Raw genomic sequence first — 19876 nt, forward strand, 5'->3', positions numbered from 1 at the left:
CTCCTACCTGGCCTGCTCTCAGGAGACACCCCGAGTCCAGTCACATCTGAGGGTTAGGATGTGTATGCAGACTCCCCTATAGTCCTGGACATTTAAAGTTCATCTGCTAACAAGAAGATTTCTGAAACAAGAAGATTTCTTCCGCCAAAGAACTGGAGGGGGAGGAGGAGTCATTTAGGGCCAGGGTCCCTTTTAAGCTCTTTGAAATAAAAACATATTCATTCATTCATCAAATGAGTACCTATCGAATGCCCTACACTGTTCCAGGTCCTGAGCAGGCATCAGATCCATGCTAACAGATGAGAATCTAGGCTGACTGTGGGAACTTTGGCAAATGACTTAAACTTTAAGATCGTCACCTGTCTAATCTGCAAAGTGGGCATAATAAAAAAATACTTCATGGGATTGATAGGATTACAAATAATTTATGTAAAATACCCAGCTTAATAAATAAATTCTCAGTGGATGCCAGGTATGTAAGAATCTAAAATGGACATTGGTCATTTTTTCCATGGCTCGAGGGAAGAAGTTGGGAATGAGGTGGGGAGAGTTGGCAGGAGACTCTGAAAGCTTGCCCCTAAACAGCATCTGCAGGATACCTCCCAGCTGGGAAGGGGGTCCTAGCTTCCTAGACCCAGTGCAAGGTATGGAAGATAGAAAGGGTTTGGGGCAGCCCTGGCTCGTATCTGTGAGTAGCACCATCCACCTTTCGTTGGCTGTTGAAGTGGCTATGACTTTTCAGGCTTTGTGCCTTTGCTCCTGCTATTTTTTTTTTTTTAATTCTGATAAGAACATTTAATGTGAGATCCAACCTCTTAACAAATGTTTATGTGTACAATGCAGCATTGTTACCTGTAGGCATAATGTTGAATGGCATCTCTCTAGAACTTCTTCATTTTGAGTAACTGAACAGCCCTGCCACTGAGCACTGCCTTTGAATACTCTTTTCCATTTTTGTTTTACTGAAATTGTGGGTGAGCTTAGGGGGCCTAACCTTAACCCCCCTCCCACTCTTTAGGATGCTTCCTCGGTTCCCCTGGTTATAATGAACCACTCACTCCTAGGATTTCTCAAGGTATTGGATTCTCAGTCGCTGAGTGTCATTTACAGAGCTGGCTCTGTGTATTGTGCAAAGGAGCTGGGTTGCCAGGGCCTGTTCACGCCTGGTTGGTTCACTTCTTAGTATCTGCTCCCCGAAGGCAACGGGACAAGGTGTGTTCTGAGGAGGAGGGTGGGGGCGAATCTGTGTGGAACTCACCTGATGCTATAGAGGACATTTCCGTTCCGGGAGATCCTCAGCAGTTTGTTGTCTGTGGTAATCTCGTGGAAGTGGGCCCCCTTCTCGTTGGCGAAGAACAGGTCGGGTTTCCAGATGGAATCCAACATGGATGGGTCCAGGTCCAGAGAGTCATCCGGGTACTCATTGTAGGCCAGCCGGGGGTCGTTCCACTGCTGCCGCAGGAAGATGTTGACCCTATAGTCCTAGAGCCAGGAGATGAGGAGGTAGAGTCAGGGTCAGGCCCTGGGATGTCAACTCTCAGAGGACCCCTGGTGCTTTTGTTCAGCATGCCCCAAAGTCCCTTCTGGAGAGTTATGAGTGTGGTTGCACCTAATATGGGGTGAGATGTAAAGTCTGTGCATCAGGAAAAAGTCAGGGGAGTCATTCCTAGAAATCCTCTTAAATTAAGTACATTTAGTTCTGAACTGAGTTATTTAAATGTTTTCTTTTGAAAAACTAAAAAAAAATAATAAAGTTCTAACTGGGGCACCTGGGTGGCTCAGTAGGTTATGCATCTGACTCTTGATCTCAGTTCAGGTCTTGATCTCAGGGTTGTGAGTTCAGACCCCACCCTGGGCTCCCTGCTGGGCGTGGAGCCTACTTAAAAAATAAAAACAAACAAACAAAAAATAAAGCACCGAATGATGTAATAAACACCTGTTTTCATCCTGTTGACATTTTGCCCTGTTTGCTTCATTTTTTTAGGTGAGATTAATAGTCCATCACTGATAAGGTTGAAGTCTCCCTTTTATTATCAATGCCATCAGGGCAGTAATTCCCATGCACACTGAGGTTTGAGAGTCACTGCTCTAGATGGATTGAAGGAGAAAAAGGAAAGGCTAAAAGCTGATGCCTGAGCATTCACACTATTCTGTCTAAAGAGAGCAATTGATTCCCAAGCAGCGAAGGAAGGATAGGTGAATTCAATGGTCGTAGGCTTCACATCTCTCTGTTTCAATACCAGCCTTCTGCAACCTTCTATCATATATGTTGCTTTATTTCTTTGGGGAGAATTTTCTCAAAAAAAAAATTTTTTTAAATGTAAGCTCTACACCCAATGTGGGGCTTGAACTCACGACCCCGAGATCAAGAGTTGCATGCTCTTCCAACTGACCCAGCCACCCCTGGGGAGAATGCATAGATGTTGTGGAATTATACCTTACTGGGTTCTCAACTCAGTGCTTGGTTAAGGGCTTCTCTGATGTGACTGTAGTGGAGTTATGTGGCTGAAAAGTCATGATCAAACCCAAGAGGGAAATGTTGGACTAAACCAAATGCAATGGATTTTTTATTGTAGGACTTCTCAGAGACCTTAATATGCTGAGTATTTGTACGTATCTCCAAGAAGGGAATAGAATATGCATTATTTCCCCGATTTATTTTGGCTATAGAGCTCTTGTGTTTGTACATGATTCTTGTCTTCTATAGAACCTACGAGAAGAAGTACGGTCCTAGTCGAAACTCTCTCCCCCACCCTCCACCTTTGTTTTTGTTTTTTTTTTTTTTTGTTTTTTTTTTTTCCAGATGGACAAAATGAAGTCCAGAGTTAAGACCGACCTGGTATCACTCTGAAAAAGCAGGTCAGAGTTGATTCTGGAACACAAGAGTCCTGACTCCTAGCGGAGGATTTGGTCACTTGGTTCTAGAGGAGCCGAAAGAGTCCATTTAGTTTCCATTCACAGCCTGAGAAGCAGTTAGTGGGGTGGTGGGTCTCTGTGCCAGGAAAGTGGGTAATGAAGTTAAGAAATATCTTCATGAAGAAACGTTTTCAGTTTTGTTAGGGAGGCATTGTAAATCTGTGATCTATGAATATTATGTCACTGCAAGTAGAATTTGGGACATATTTGTGCTTTCCGGGAAGAAGAACATGGGTATCTATGTTGGATTCTCAAAAGGGTCTATAGTTCCTTAAAAGATTAATGACCTCAGTTCAAGTCCAACTCTGAACGCTCTCCTTCACCAATAGTCTCCACACAGGAGCACCTGCTGCTTTCCCTGAAGGTGCTGGATAAATGAGATCATGCTACATTTTCTTTTCCTAATCACTCTGGGTCTGTCATCAGCAGGGATGGACTAAAACAATCCTCCTCCCCACCCTCACCCTCACCCCTGCCAGCATCCCCCACAGCACATGCCTCATTCTGTTCTCCTTCAGAAATATCCATAGCTTCATAAAATGTTCCAAGGTATTATATAGGATTGTTCTATAATTTCATTGAGGCCTCTCTCTCCAGCCCTATAGAAAATGACATTTGGTCTCATAATCTCATGTCTTATAAGTCCTGTGGTGGAGGGAGAACTCTAGGCCAGACCTGGATGTTGATACTTTGTTTTTCCTGCTGACAGTAATGGACGGCTCCCAATCTGGCCCCATCTGATTGGGGAATTAGAACTAGCCTCTCTTTCTCTCTTGGATTTTACGTGAAGTGCGCGCGCGCATGTGTTTGCGTGCATGTGTTTGTGTGTGCAACGGGGCACTGGACAAGTCGTGTCAGAGTAAACGAGACTATGAGTGGTTGGGCAGGAAGAGCCTTCGGTCCCCAAACCCCAGCTGCACTTTTGATGTTCTTGCCAGTGATACGTCACACCTGTTGACGTGACCGGAAAGAAGAAAACAAAGTGGCATTTCTTAGAATGGTCTGTTAGGCACCAGGTGCTGTTCTAGGTACTGTCACACACACTTAATCCTCACGAAACCCCTGCACACCAGACATTCAAGTTCCTTTAGTGAGGGGAAAGAAACTGAGGCTTGTAAAGGTTATGAAACTTGCCCAAGGCCCAGAGCTAGTAAGTGGCAGAGCTGGGCTCTGAATGCGTCAGCCAGGCCCTTTGTTATGTCCCACAGGTGTGACTAGCCAGTTCTGTGCCAGAGATACTGCTCTGTCATCCTCACTGCCTCGGTAAATTCTGCCTGCTCAGCTTAGGTGCTGTCTCCTGCAGGAGTCTCAATGCCTCCAGACTTCCACGATCTCTTCCTTTTCTGATCTCCTTGGCAAGACAGAATCACCAGGAACATTTAATTTAGCACTGGGTGCACCTTATCTTCTCAACTTGATCGGCAGCAAGTTGAGAGGATGAGTCTGACCTTATATTTCTCCTGCACCATCCCACCTACCCACGCAGTTAGTGCACCTACGAGCTACCCAATACCCAGAAGGAGGAGGAAGCAAAGCCAGAAAAAGTTAGAGTTAGGAAGAGCTTTCCTCATTTTATAGTGGAGAGACTGAGACCCGGAGAGGGAAGGCATTTTTCTAAGGTCACGTAGCGGTTCAGTAAAGGACCTATTGGCTTCTCTAGGCCTCAGTGTTAACACGAGTTAGGATAGGGGAGCCTGGGTGGCTCAGTCAGTTAAGCGTCTGACTCTTGGTTTTGGCTCAGGTCACGATCTCATGGTTTCATGGGTTCAGGTCCTGCATCGGGCTCTGCACTGACAGTGCCTGCCTCACCTGCTTAGGATTCTCTCTCCCTCTCTCTCTGCCCCTCCCCCCACTTGCACTGTCAATGTCTCTCTAAAAAAACAAAAGTTGGGATAGATGGTCTCTAAGAACCCTTCCAAATCGAACAGCTAATTGTTACTAGTTTTATTTTATTTTATTTTATTTTATTTTATTTTATTTTATTTTTATTTTTCCATTTAACTGAGCCTCTATTAAGGACCAGGCACAGTTCTAGGCACTGGAGAATCTACCAAGAACAAGAAAGACAGACATATTCTTGCAGTCCCAGAGCCTAAGTGTAATGTTTACACCACACGGAGACAAGGGCTGCGATGGGGATGAAATACAGGGTGCCATGAAATACAGGGTGCCATGGAGATGTAGAAGACAGGCCCTCCAGCCAGATTTAGGGCAGGAGGCTAAATCTGGTCAGGGAAGGCTCCAGAAGAAGCGATATTTAAGGTGAGGCCAAATAAGATTGAGCCAGAGGGGAAAAGCACTTTGGGCAGTAGGAGCCGCATACTGGGAGGTCTTGAGGCAAAGGAAGGATGTGGCACTTTAGGGGTGCCTGGGTGGCTCCGTCGGTTAAGCGTCCAACTTTGGCTCAGGTCATGATCTCACGGTTCGTGAGTTTGAGCCCCGTGTCAGGCTCTGTGCTAACAAATCAGAGCCTGGAGCCTGCTTTGGATTCTGTGTCTCCCTCTCTCTCTGCCCCTCCCTCACTCATGGTCTGTCTCTGTCTCAAAAATAAGTAAACATTAAAAAAAAAAAAAAAAGAAGGGCATGGTCCTTTGGAAAAAACAGCAAGTAGATGTGTTAAGGGGAAGGTGCTTGCAGGGCCTTGCAAACTCTCCGGAGGGATTTGGACTTCATCCCGAGAGTCATGCGGAGCCTTTGAAAAATTTTAAGTAGGGGAGGGCATTATGACATTTTCATGTTATTACTGATATTTAAAAAGATATGTTAGTTTTTCTTATAAGAAAAGTAAATGCATGTTGATCGCAAAAAAGATAAAGATACATCACTTAAAAGTAAGAAAAGAAAACAAGAGCGGTGGGGCCTCATTAGGAAATGACCAGTGCAAAGGGAAAGTGGGAGACCTGGAGAATGTATCTGGTGTCCACAAGCAGCATGACTCCTCCCAGCCGCCCCCTGCTCCTCCCTTCAGAGGCTGCTACCCAAACAAGCTGTTGCCATCGATTTTCTCCTCCTTAGTTGGTAAACAGCAGTGGGAAATGCAGTTCAGAAGAGATCAATGTAATTGGTGTAATAGGCTGAAAGCTAGATGCTGTTTTGCTTACTTAGCCCTGCAATCACACTGGTCAGCGTTCGACATGCTCGGGGTCTCCGTTCAGGGTCAGGGGCCAGAGGAGCAACACTTGAATTCTCCACCCTAGAGCCTCAGGTTCCACCTCCGGTAGTTGGCTTCCAGGTCTCGAGCTCTCAAGGCTGGCCCATCTAGGTCTGGGGTGGGAGGGATTTCCTGAGCTCTCGCTCTGTAGTCTCTAGGATCAATTCACCCATCCTGCCTCCGAGAGTTGCTGATGGTCTGTTTTCTGGTAATGGGGCAGCTACCTTGCTTATAAGACCAAGGTAGAGCATTTATTCCTTCATTCACTCATTCTACCACTCAACAAACATCTATTGAGGGCTTCCTGTGTGCCACTGCAGTGGGATCTGCCCCCCACTGCCATCCCCGCTGTGTCTAACTTCACGCTCCAATTTTTCCCACTAAACTCTCCTAAACTCAGCACTGTGGTCAATTAGGAAGCATGAAGTGTCTTAATAGGAAGGGGCCTGGATGAATGTGGTGGTGAGAAGGGAATGTGGTAGACAGGATGTGCTCCCGTTGCAATCAGAGCCAAGAGATAGTGTCCAAGGCATGGACAAAGGCCAGATTCTCATACCTTCCTAGGTCTCCGAATCCAGCTCTCAAAGGGGTGTCTTCTGTCTAAACTCAATTCTACTCTATAAATATTTGTTAGGCTTAGAGGAAGAACAGTGAGGGTGGAGGCATAAGGTCTTGGTTTCTACCCTCAGAGAGTTCAAATTATCTGGCGGGTGATGCAAGATATGGACACAAAAACTACCACACAACACTGGCAGTGACAAAGGTCAAAGAGGTTCTAAAAAATTGCTATTAGATATTGCTCTCGAGTCTTTGAGATGACTTCCAGCCAGCTTGGGTGAATCAGGAAAAGCTTTCAGAGGGAAGGTGACTTTGGAAATAGCCCCTTTCAGTCTGTTCCAGCCCCCCGATGTTAGCACCTCCAGGTCTGGTGTTGTTCTGAGATGGGAACAATATCTAGTTTCAGCTGGAAAGGAGGCCACTGATGTGTGAGGAAGAAGTCCAGGGGTGGGGAGTCAGGCTTAGAGCAGGACAGGGCTTGAGGACTAGGGTGTGGCCTCAGTGAATTTAGATTAGGATGTATATATATATATATATATATATATATATATATATATATATAGTTGCAGGTCAAAGGAATCTCGTGTAGAAGGAATAGCAGAGGTGTGTAGGTAGGGGCATTCAAACCATTCAGCTTAGCTTAACCACTAGCCATATAAGTAATAAAAGGTCCCCTTTACTGAGGACCTACTATGTTCCAGGTGTTGTGCTAAGCATGCCATGCATTTCGGCTCTTTTTATCTTTTTTTTTTTTTTTTTAATGTTTATTTAGGGTCACCTGGGAGGCTCAGTCGGTTAAGCATCCAACTTTGGCTCAGGTCATGATCTCATGGTTCATGAGTTTGAACCCTGCGTCGGGCTCTGTGGTGACAGCTCAGAGCCTGGGGCCTGCCTCAGATTCTGTGTCTTCCTCTCTCTCCGCCCCTCCCCTGCTCACACTCTTTCTCTCCTAAAAATAAACATGAAAAATTTAAAAAATAATATTTATGTATTTTTTGAGAGAGAGAGAGAACGTGTGATCAGGAGAGGGGCAGAGAGAGAATCTCAAACAGGATCTGTGCTGTTAGTGTAGAGCCCAATATGGGGCCCCATCCCATGAACTGTGAGATCATGACCTGAGCAAAAATCAAGAGTTGGATGCTTAGCCATCTAAGCTACCCAGATACCCCTCAGCTCGTTTTATCTTTAAAACAACCCTATAGCATACATATAGCCAACCTAAGTTATAGGTGAAGGAGAGGCAGAGAGGTTAAGTAATTTGTTCAAATTTACACAGTAATCAGGAGGATTGGAATCTGAGTAGAGGGTGCTTAGCCTTGCTATATGAGCTGCCTCTTCCTCTCCCACCCCAGGAGGGAGCTGCCCTCCCCAGCCCTCTGAAAAGCACCGTGGAACCAGAGTCATAGACGAGGTCTGCAAATGTGAGATGAGTCAGCCCCAGCTCTTCACAGTAAGGACCTGGCTCATTGGCACATGTAGAGTTTACCAAATCCCGACTGAGTGCCAGGAACTATGCTAAGAGCTTTAGTGAGCCTTCTCATCAAATTCTCACAGTGACACCGTTTTATAGATAAACTGAGGCCGGGGGCTATCTCGTGCTTCATCTACAGTTAGTGACAGGGCTGAAGCTTGAATCCATGACTGGCTGACTCCAAAGTCTGCTTTTAAGTAGTATGCTGCACTGGCTTCTTTTATTGATGATGCGTGATTTGGGGTTGTTGCTTTTTAGTTTTCAGGGCACCCTTATGTTAATTTTGTTCTGTGAAGTTTAGCATGAAGAGAAGATTCTTCTCCACCTTGGACAGATGTGGCATCTAAAGCCCTAAAATCTTGAGTTCTCACCACTAGTTACTGGTAGATCCAGGATTGATAATACTGATATGTAGGCTTGAGACTTGACCACGTGTAAGGAATGATGCCAAGAACATGATGTGCGTTATTTTATCTTCATGGTAATCTTGTGATGTAGGTTCTATTATCATTCCCATGTTATGGTTAGTTACATCAAGGCACACAGAGGTTAAAGTACTGTTCCTACATCACACAGCTAGCAAGTGCTAAAGTTGACATTTGGACCTAAGATGTTCATGCCAAGCAATTAACTCCTAGACTACACTGCCCAGGATCTCCTAGAATTGCCCCAAGTGACAGTTTCATGACACTTTAATGACACCTGATACTATCTCTGGCTGTGGTTATGCAGCTGTGGGTTTGTAGATACCTATAATTATCAGGACGTATTAAAAGGGGCAAGAAACAAAAAGCTTCTGCCCCAGGTCCCGCAGTCCACCAGTGCTCCTACTTCATTGCTGATCTGACCCTTGAATTTGACCCATTGTCTGTGCCATACTCAAGTCCAGTGCTGGCAGAATCCCCAGATCCTGTCCCATTGTCTTCTTGGTTCCAGATGCTTGCTCTGTGCCTCGAACCTCTCCCAAGTCACCACCCTGCTTGGTGCATTCTGATTTGGATCTCACACAATCAGAGATACATTTGTTGTAAAGAACTGTAGGTGTGTTGGACCAGTGGAACTGAGCATCTTTGTTTATCTTTAGGGGATCACTAAAACACAGCATGAGTTTAATAATTACATAAAAATGCTAATAGCAGCTGCTTTTATTGGGATTCTGGCATTTGCTAGAACATTATATGCATTGTATCTCTAAGCCTTTCATCAACCTAGCACACTGGGTATTATACTCATTTTTCAGGGAAGGAGACTGAAATTCAGAAATTATTTGATAATAATTCTATTATTCAGTAGAGGTCAAGTGTCTTGCCCAAACTCCCATAGCTGGTAGGTGCTAGAGCATGGACACGAACCCAGGACTATCTGGCTCTCAATTTCACATTATTTTGACAATTACATGTGGCCTCTTTATTTCCTTTTTTTTTTAAACCAAGTTCCTACGTGGGTAGGTGAAAGAAATATGGTAGATATAGTATACTGGGACCCCACTAAGCCCATGTGACTGGTTGGCTCATACATGCCTTTATAGTCAATTATCAGGTGGAGAACTTTGGTTTGGGATATTAAACAGTGAGGTGGATTCATAACTGGTTGTCAAGGAGTGCAAATTGAAGGGCGGATGTTACCCTGGAAAAAGGCAAGAGGACAGTGCTGTCAGTACAGGGCACAGTAGTGAGACATGCCATTAGCCCATTTGGAAAAATGGAAAACCGGTTGCTCTGTGTGGGTTAAACTACAGCAGAGAAGAATATGCAGTAGAAGAGCTTGGCAAGGCCCAGAATCAATCACAAAGTCCCACATGTAATCCCAATGATTTAGAACAGGCCTGTGCTTGTAATTTAATAACTGGAACCCTAATTTACTGTATCGTGTCTCATTTAGAGAACTATTTGATAAACATATGGGAGACATTCACTCAGTAGTATGAGAAAAGAGTATTTGAGGAACAAGAATTTGGCAATTGGTAATCTAGCATCATCGGGATGGGGGAACATCAACATTTTCATTCCTGGAAAGAGGGTTTCTGAATGGTAAGGCAGGGATGGTTTCTTAGACCTCTCTCTGGCATGGACAAAATTTCCCTCAGGACTGTCGGTCTTCTTCCTTCTTTTTTGTCCAGTTCCACGTATGTCAAATGCAACTTTTGATTGGCTTCCCTGGTATTCAGAGAATAGCAAGGGAGTGCTTTCACGGAGGACAAGAGCATTCCTATTATTCAAATGGAGAGCCCCACTGTAAATTAAATAACTTGGCAGTCTTATTTACCCACTTTAGTCTTTTCTGGGTTTGACTGTCATGAGTCAGCCTTCCTGAATCTGATCTGATGGAGAGCCAACTCTGAGCTGTCATAAATTCACGATTGCGATGCCTCCCTCAGTGGGGTGCTGGGAGAGAAGCATTCAGCAGAGGATACCAAAGCTGCCTGAAGCCCCATTTCCTGCCTGTAACAGACTCTAATGGCATTTCTGAGTGTTCTATCCTTGGCCTTCTTTAAGTATTCAGTTTACCAAGGCTTTGTGGAGTGTTGAGCCGTATCTAATTGGATGACATTTAATAGACTTTCTCTTGGATCCCCCAAACCCAAGAGTATAAAAAACGACCAAGCATTAGCTGTGTAGAAAGACTGAAAGTGTAATGGAAAAAAGCAACAACAGAAAAGATTTCATCCCAAATAGCAACAAACCACACAAAATATCTAGGAATAAAACTAACAAGAAATGTGTGACTAGGGGCGCCTGGATGGCGCAGTCGGTTAAGCGTCCGACTTCAGCCAGGTCACGATCTCGCGGTCCGTGAGTTCGAGCCCCGCGTCAGGCTCTGGGCTGATGGCTCAGAGCCTGGAGCCTGTTTCCGATTCTGTGTCTCCCTCTCTCTCTGCCCCTCCCCCGTTCATGCTCTGTCTCTCTCTGTCCCAAAAAATAAATAAACGTTGAAAAAAAAAATTAAAAAAAAAAAAAAAAGAAAAGAAATGTGTGACTTGTAGACAATAAAAAAAAAAAAAAAAAAAAAGCAAAAAACCACCACCACCACCACCAACAGCAACAATTCTAAAACTTTACTGAAAAGGCACAAAGGAATACCTAGATAAACAGAGGGATGTACCGTGTTTACATAATATTGTAAAGATGTCAATTCTTACCAAATTAATCTATAAACTCAATGCAATCTCAATAAAAACTTGAGGCCATTTTTATCAGCCTCAACAAGTGGATTCTAAAGTTTATATGGAAGAGAAAATGGACTGGAAACATTAGGAAAACCTATAGAAGAAGAACAACAGAGAACTTTTCTAGCAGAGGTAGAAATAAAATGTTAAGCCTTAGTAATTAAAATAGTGTGGTATTGGTGGGGCGCCTGGGTGGCGCAGTCGGTTAAGCGTCCGACTTCAACCAGGTCACGATCTCACGGTCCGGTCCGTGAGTTTGAGCCCTGCGTCGGGCTCTGGGCTGATGGCTCAGAGCCTGGAGCCTGTTTCCGATTCTGTGTCTCCCTCTCTCTCTGCCCCTCACCCGTTCATGCTCTGTCTCTCTCTGTCCCAAAAATAAATAAACGTTGAAAAAAAAAAAAATAGTGTGGTATTGGTGCAGAAATAGACAAAAGGAGCAACGGAATAATAAACTGAGACTAGAAACAGACCTAGGCATAATGATAGAAAAATTACTATCTAATCAGAGAAATATAGAGTTAAACCACCACCAAATACTATGCAGAAAACTAAACCCTAACTGTATTAAGGAGGTATATGTAAAAAAAGAAATCTAGACTATTATTGAAAATGCCCAGCGTGCAAAAAAAAAAAAAAAATATGCAAAGATACTCAAATTCACTAGGAATCTGGAATGAAAATTAAAACTGACAATGAGGTACCATTTAAAAAATCCCGTTTGGTAAAATGAAAAGGCTTGATAATATTGTGGGTTGGCAAGGATAAAGGGAAATGAACACTGTTATGGGGACAGTAAATTGGAAGCTGTTTTGTAAGTGAGCTGGACAATAATGTCTGTTGAAATAACAAGAAAGGTGCATGTCCTTTGATAAAGGCATTCCACTTCTGGAATATATCCTGAGGAAACACACAGAGTTGTAGACACGACTATCCTTTGGGGTGTTGTTTGTATTAGTGAAAGGCTACATAAACGCAAAGGATCCATCAGGAAAAGAGTGGATCAATACCATGAAATGATGGCATGGGATTGTTTAGGCAGGCCATAAAGCTTGGACACAGATTAAAATTATTTGTCATATCTTTTTTAAAATATTTATTTTTGAGAAAGAGAGCGCAAGCAGGGGAGGAGCAGAGCAGGGTGGGGGATGGACAGATGATCCCAAACAGGCTCCGTGCTCACAGCAGTGAGCCCAGTTTAGGGCTACAACTCACAAAGTATGAGATCATGACCAGAGCCGAAACTGGACGCTAAACTGACTGAGCCACACAGGTGCCCTATTTGTCGTATCTTGAATATAAGCCACTTATATTCCACGTTGGTGGTGTGCAGAGAGTTAAGAATGAGTTAGACCATATGTAGTGATGGGAGAGATCCCAAGGGTTGGTGGAAATGGCAAGAGCACAGTCCTATTTAAATGAAGGTTGCGTCGATGTGCATATATGTATGTGTGGTTTGGGAAGGTAGTAGGACGTACACTAACTTGCTCGTCTGTAGTGGCTAACACAGGCTGGGACAGTGGGACTCAGGGGCATTCCTGTTTTCTTCCTCTGTCTTTTCTTTTTTATTGGACTTACTACAAAAGCTTGTTTTCATCTGTTACTCATGTACGTAAAAAGATGTTCCAGTGTTTTCTTGTCTGTAGCATAGTGTGAGTGAACACTGTGACATGATTACTTAAACTGAAATGTCTCTTTTTTTTAGAGAGAGAGAGAGGATGTGAGTGGGGGAGGGACAGAGGGAGAGAAAGAGAGAGCGAGAGAGAGAGAATCTTAAGCAGGTTTCATGCTCAGTGTGGAGTCCAATGCAGGGCTTGACCCCCCAACCTGAGATCATGACCTGAGCCGAAATCAAGAGTTGGACGCTCAGCTGACTGAGTCACCCATCACCCCCAAACTGAAACGTCTTTGAAGTGGCATGCATAGAAGTGATTTTAGGGTTCTGAGGAGGTTGCCTGAGGCCGCCTTGGGAAGGCACGGATTGAGGGAAAAACCAAAGGAGTAAGATTCCTGGCCTCTGCTCCACTTCATCCAGAACAGGCCTTTTTGTAAAAAAAAAAAATCAGTTTGTCAAAGTGCCACATAAGATTTAGCCTAAAATGAACTGTGGTGGTAGGGCTGCTATTAAAAACAATGCTTTGAAGCCTACTAACCCAGAACTGGGATAATGATGGCTCCACTTTGGTCTGCTCTGAGCAGTCCTGGGGGGCCGGGGTTCATTTCTTGACCTTTCATTTCAAGATGGAAGGCAATGGCACTGGATGTACTCTGAGAGAGCACCATGGATGGTAAAGGGACTGGGCACCATGGGGAATGGTTGAAGAAGCCAGGTGTGGGCAAGGGGCAAGAGGACTGACCTCAGTTATTTGAAGGGCTGTCAGGTGAATAGATTGATTCTCTGTGGCCCTAGAATCATAATGAAAGCCATGGGTAAATGGAGATTTCAGAGTTGTCCAAAGGTGGGATTGGCTGTCTTGGGAGACAGGGAGCTCCCTGTCTCTAGAGGTATCCAAGCAGAAACTACTTGGCCACAGTGTTTGTGGCTGAGATTCTTACAACAGATGGCGGTTCAACCAGAGAACCTCCAAGGTTAATTCTTCCCACTAATATTGATTGGGCTCCTATGGTTCAGGCAGTGTGTTGGGCACTGGAAATATGGAGATGATTGAGAGAGATAAGCCCCCCAACACAAGAGCAAACAAGACAATAAACAAACAGTGAATTTTCACATCTGAGACATCGCTTCAAGGATACTGGAACCCAGTGATGTGATAGTGACTGGAGAGGGGAACGTTTTTAGATAGGGAGTCAGGGAAGAGCCCTCTGAAGAGCTATCTGAGCTGAGCCCTGCAGGGTGAGATGGAGCCATTCACACAGAGATCTCTGGGGACAGAGGGAGCAGAACAGAGTAAGAGAAGCTGCTGTGGGGTTTGAAGCAGGAGGATACTGTGATCTGATTTAGGGCTTAAAAAAATTCCTCTAGCCACAGTGGTAAGCAGTGTAGGGTGTGAGGAAGGGAGGCATGGGGGCAAGTTAGGAGGTAGTTTTAGCCAAGTAGGAAAGAGACGATGCCAAGTTTAACTGGAGTTGACAGCAGCAGAGTTGGAGAAAAGTATATGGATTTAGTTTTATCTTCTATGATTCAAAGCATGTACTTCATTCAATCAGTTGACCCCAGAAGTAGGTTGGCCTTGTGAAATACTGCTGCCCAAACAATGGAGTCACATTTAGGGTTGAGCTAAGGGGCATTTCATCTCCTTAAGTGGTAGCTGTTTTCGTGTGTCTTGAGGCCTCATTTGCAAATATCCGAAGGGATGGATGGCCAAGGTCTTGTTGTGATAAAAGTTCTGACAGAATCACACAAATCCTACTGATTAACCAGACCACAGTGCAGGAGACCCATGGCCCATCGTCTCCTTGGCTCCACCACCTTTCCTCCTGCCCAGTGCTGAGCAGGTGAAAGTGGCCAAGATCAGGGCTCCAGAAGTCAGGCAGCCCGGGGATAGTAACTAGCAAGGGTATTTATTGGTTGGAAAAGCTTGGGTGAATTAAGCCCCTCTGAGCTTTAGTTTCCTCATCTATGAAATGGGATGGTTGGATTACATGAACTAATCCCCATAAGTTGCCAACCGCAGATGCCTGGTTTTCAGTAAAGCAGTCAATACGTGAGAGTCACTGCCACCTCACCTCTTCATTGGAAGAACTGTCTTCCTACTGTCTTTGTTCCACTTTGTCTTCTGCTTTCTTCATGCCCCTGATATCACATTCCTGAATTTCACACACCCTCCCCTTCCCCATCCACCATCGCCAAACCCATCGGATGCTGTTGTCTTTTCTTACTTGACTTGCCCCCTCTTTTAGCACTGCTGGATACATGAGTTTTTTTAACCTCTCCCCCCACCTCCCAACCTTTGGGTCATTCCATGACATCATTCTCTGCTGGAAGGTGTTAACAGAGAGAGTACCATGATCAGATTTCCTCTTTAGAAAAACTGCTCAGAATCACACAGCGGCATTTTCACAGCACCCCGCACATAAGACGTATGAGTAAGTGAGGGCTAATATTGCTATCGGTGGTCATTATTAGCTATGTCCCATAGCATCCTGTGCAAACCTCTGTGATCTCACTCATCACACTGTGTTGTTACCTTTGGTTTTGTTGTTCACTGTCTCCATAGAGAAAGCAGAGACCTATGGGGTCAGGGGCAGGGGGTGGGGATTATACTTTTCTTCAGGCAGGGCCACATGACTTCCTTTGGATAGTGAGATATGAGCGGAAGTGGTCTGTGTCACTTCTGGGAGGAAAGCATCGACTTGCCGGTGTTCAAGCCTTCGGTGCCTTTTTCCCTTGCGTGGCAAATGTGAAATCACACATTGATGTGGAAATGCAATGCTCGGCCACCACAGGGAGGGCAGTGGTCTTAGAGAGTCCCCCACATCTGCTTTATACTGATTTATACTTAAGTATGCGCTCATATATTCACAAATATCCATAGCAGACTTTAGATGAGTGATAAATCAATCTTTGTTGTTTGAAGACATTGAGATTTGGGGGATTGTTTGTTGTTGCAGGAAAGCCTAGCCTAATATGAGTAAAACAGAACTCTATTCCTAGAGCTTAATGCCATATTCAGCATGTATAGGATGTGGTTAATAACGGAGGTGGAAAGAATAAATGAATAAAATAGGGAACAGAAGAAATAAACCTAAGAAGGTGTTTCCTTAGGCTTATGTTTTGGAGTCCTTGGTTGATTGGTTCAATAGTTAACTCCTTTAGGGGTGCCTGGGTGGCTCAGTCGGTTAGACGTCTGACTCTTGGTTTCAGCTCAGGTCATGATCGCACGGTTTGTGGGATTGAGCCCCGCGACTGGCTCTGCACTGACAGCTTTGAGCCTGCTTGGGATTCCCTCCCTTCCTCTTTCTCTGCCCTTCACCTGCTTTCTCTCTCTCTCTCTCTCTCTCTCTCTCAAAATAAATAAGTAAATTTAAAAAAATAGTTAATAATCCTTTGTATTTCTGTAGCATTCATAGAAGGCTTTCATACCTATTACTCATGTGTTCCTACACACCATTCTTAAAGCCGGATACCTAGAGGGGACTGAGTCTGAGTGGCATTAAATGGTGGCAGAGCTAGAACTCAACTCCTGGTCTCTTGATTTCTGGTTCAGGACTCTGTCCATTGCTCCTTAATATCTACAAAGGAGGCCAAACTTGTAGACTAGAGTTGGATAGACTTTCACCAGTCACTGGGGGTCATGGACACAGTGTGCCTGTCTCTATGCCAGGCCAGCCCAAGACTTGGCAAGAGAGCTTGGAGCACATGTCCTAATAATGGAAACACTGGGATTCGTGCCCAGACGGTGTCAATACACATACACATACACATACACACACACACACACACGCGCATACACTCTTCTCTCTCTCACGTTTGTTTACATATATTCTACATGAATTCCAGCTATCCATGTGTCCCCACATATACACACTCACACGTGTACCTGCACATGTATGTGTGTGGACATACTCACATACCGATACACATTTAAATTCTCTTTCACTTATTCACATGTAATTGTACATACACATATTCATGTGTGCATACATACACACATAAATGTGCTCACTCAGATGCTGATTTGTACTTAAATATGTGCTCATATATTCACAGATATCCATATATAATTGCATAACTGAAGATAATATACCTCATGTGTGTTCACTCTTAAGTACTTTTACATATATGTGTACACACAGATATGTGCACATCCACACTTATTTACATGTACATTTATCACCACAGAAACAGACTTACATTCGTATCTGTGCTTGGTCATACACATTTCTCTTTGATGTTCCCTGTTTCATTTTCTGTAAGCTAGCATACACATTTACACATGCCTCTTTGTACATCTGCACAAATGCACAATCCCACAATATACACATGTGTGTAAATACTACACGGACACATAGATGCTGCAGTATAGGGACTTACATGTGTCCAGACAAGCTGGATGGATCCCTCTGGATTCTAGTTCCAGATCTTTCTCTCATGGCTTGTCAAAGGGGCTGTTTAGTTCAGGACCACTCTCCCTCTTCTCTCTTTCCCATTCCTGTTCCAATCTCTACCTTCGTTTTCTGTGTAGACTCAATGAAACTGCCTGGAAAGGTCAGATGAAGGGCTGGCAGCTTCAGCCCTCCCCTCGTCGGGAATGGATAGAGACCCCTGTTGCTTTCCTGGCTGCCTCTCTCTGCTCTCAGGTCTGCTAGCTCCAGTGAATAAAGCCAGGCCCTGGGAGGCAGACAGTCGGGCCTGGGGACTCCAGCTGTTTATAGAGCTGCTATGCACTCCCGCTGCTCTTGGAGAACAAACACAGGCTGGAAAGTTTCTGGCACGGGGACTATGCTCATATTACCATGGGCCCAGGAAGCACAGTCAGCTCTGTGTGCTTTTGGTGAGGCAGAGTACTGGGCTGGAAGTCTGGGGGGTTGGGCCTGTCTATTCAGTGAAGTTCCTTTTCATCTCTGATTTCCTTATGATGAAAGGAAACAAGCAAGGGCTGGGTAATTCCAAACATCCAGGGATTAAATATTTATATTTGGCTCAGGAGAAGACAGCCTTTGGGGTGAGACAGATCTCAGTTCAAATTCCACCTCTGCCACTGATCTGCTGTGTGACTTCATGCAAGTGACTTAATGTTTCTGAGCCTTGGCTTACTTATCTGTAAAATGGGGATTACGTTTCCTGCCTCACAGAGGCTTTTGTGAGGTCTGAATGAGATGATATTGGCAAAAGTGCTCTGCACACTGCCTGGCACATAGTAGCATTTAGACATGGTTGTTGCTCTTGTTATTGTGTTAATATGGGTCCAGTCTTGCTCTGCAAACACATTTTAAGTGACAAGGAGAGAGGCTTGAATGGGAAAGTGGTCCAAAAGGTTTGGTTGGTGGGAGCTACATTAAAAAGAAGCTGCGAGGGAGGGGAGGCCTTGGCTACTGCAAACAGCATTAGACCTGGGTTTCTGTCCCACCTGCTCCATGCTGTGTGACCTTGCTCAAGTGATGTCCTCACTCTAGCCATCAGATCCCCTCTCTGTAAAATGAAGGCCTGTCTTAGACAATTTCTTAAGGTTTTTTTCTAGTTCTGAGGTATTATGTTTTGTTTTTCCTAATTCATCTGCAAAGTAAATTAAACACATACAGATAATTAAGGACCCAGTGGGGGGAAAAATCACAGTATTGTGGAATGTACAAGCTGAAAATGGTAACTCCTCTTTTGGATTAACTTTAATTACTAAGGAGTAAACTCTGTCCCTTGTGGAACACTCCCAAGGAGGCACATCATTGTCAGTTTCTCATTCTTCGTCTAGAGATTATGTATCTCCACCCCAGGGGACCATGGCCCCCTGGGCCTCCCTTGTTGGTTATCTCGATTTTCATTATTGACTGTTCCCTCCTGAGGCATACTGAGCCTGGCACCATAAGAGGCTGGATTTCTTTATTTTATTTTATTTTATTTTATTTTATTTTATTTTACCATTTTTTTAAATATGAAATTTCTTGTCAAATTGGTTTCTATGCAACCACCTAAGTGTTGTCAAACATAGAAATCCCACCTCTTTTAATTTGGCACTTTCAACAATAGCCGACTTAAAAGAGGTTGGATTTCGACGTTTGACGACACTTAGGTGGTTGCATAAGCGTGCTGTGTGGGTCTGTGGTCCCTCCATTTCCTATGTCTTGGCCCTTTGATGTTGTGGTGGTTTGATGCACAACAGACACCTTCTCTGGCTTTCGAGAACTGGATCTTAATCCCTGCCTGGGAGCTCACTGGTTCTGTGATGTGATGCCTCCAAATCTGTTTCCTCAGCTGCAAATTGGGGGACATAGTGTCCACCATGTCTACTGTATAGAGAGTGGTTGCAGGACCAAGGTTTTAGTGAAGGAATCTGACAAGAGAGAGTGAGTGTGAAATGTGTTGAAAATTACGAGGAGTGTTTAAGAGTAATGGCAGACATTCATTGTGTGTACTTTGTGTCAAGCACTGTGCTTAGCATTATCTATGCTTTGTCTCTTAGTCCTCATAACACATCGCAAGGCGGATGGTACCCCACTCTACAGATGGGAAGGCTGACTCAGGCTACTCTGCCCGAGGTCACAGAGCTGAACCTCAGGTTTGGTCTGGCCATGGAGGGCTGTGTCCTAATTGTTACACTGTCTCTGTGGAGAGCAAATTGCAGCAGGAGTGAAGTCTGGAAAGGTGGACAGGAGACATGGGGGAGGGGGAAACTGAGGCTCAAGATCGTATAGCTAATCAGTGATAGATTTGGGGTCTCCATTATCATCACCATCACCATCAGCATTATCATGGGAAACATGAAAACCACTTACAAAAACTCTTTACTGTGCTAAACACTCTCTTGCACATAATTTCCACCCATGATGTCTCAAGGAAGTCAGTATGTTAGTCACCACTGGGATTTTACAGACGGGGAAACTGAAGCTTAAAGACATAAAACAAATCAGCTCCTTACATATAGTGAGTGAGCCTGGGTCTATGTGGCACCAGAGTCTGGCTTTTAACCACCACACAAAATAAAGGCAGACTGCTCTTCCA

General features: G+C 44.4%; 1 protein-coding gene across 2 annotated transcripts in view; it reads right to left on the minus strand.

The window, feature by feature from the left end:
* GLRA1 (glycine receptor alpha 1) overlaps positions 1-19876 on the minus strand; it is an 83554-nt gene that overhangs the window by 21051 nt on the left and 42627 nt on the right. For both annotated transcript variants that reach the window (XM_025923669.2, XM_025923668.2), the window contains exon 4: positions 1259-1482. In XM_025923669.2, coding sequence (XP_025779454.1) covers positions 1259-1482 — 224 coding nt within the window. The remainder of the gene's footprint in view (positions 1-1258; positions 1483-19876) is intronic.

The sequence above is a fragment of the Puma concolor genome, chromosome A1 (genome assembly GCF_028749965.1).
Source record: "Puma concolor isolate L17-30 chromosome A1, mPumCon1.1.hap2, whole genome shotgun sequence".
Taxonomy (NCBI): domain Eukaryota; kingdom Metazoa; phylum Chordata; class Mammalia; order Carnivora; family Felidae; genus Puma; species Puma concolor.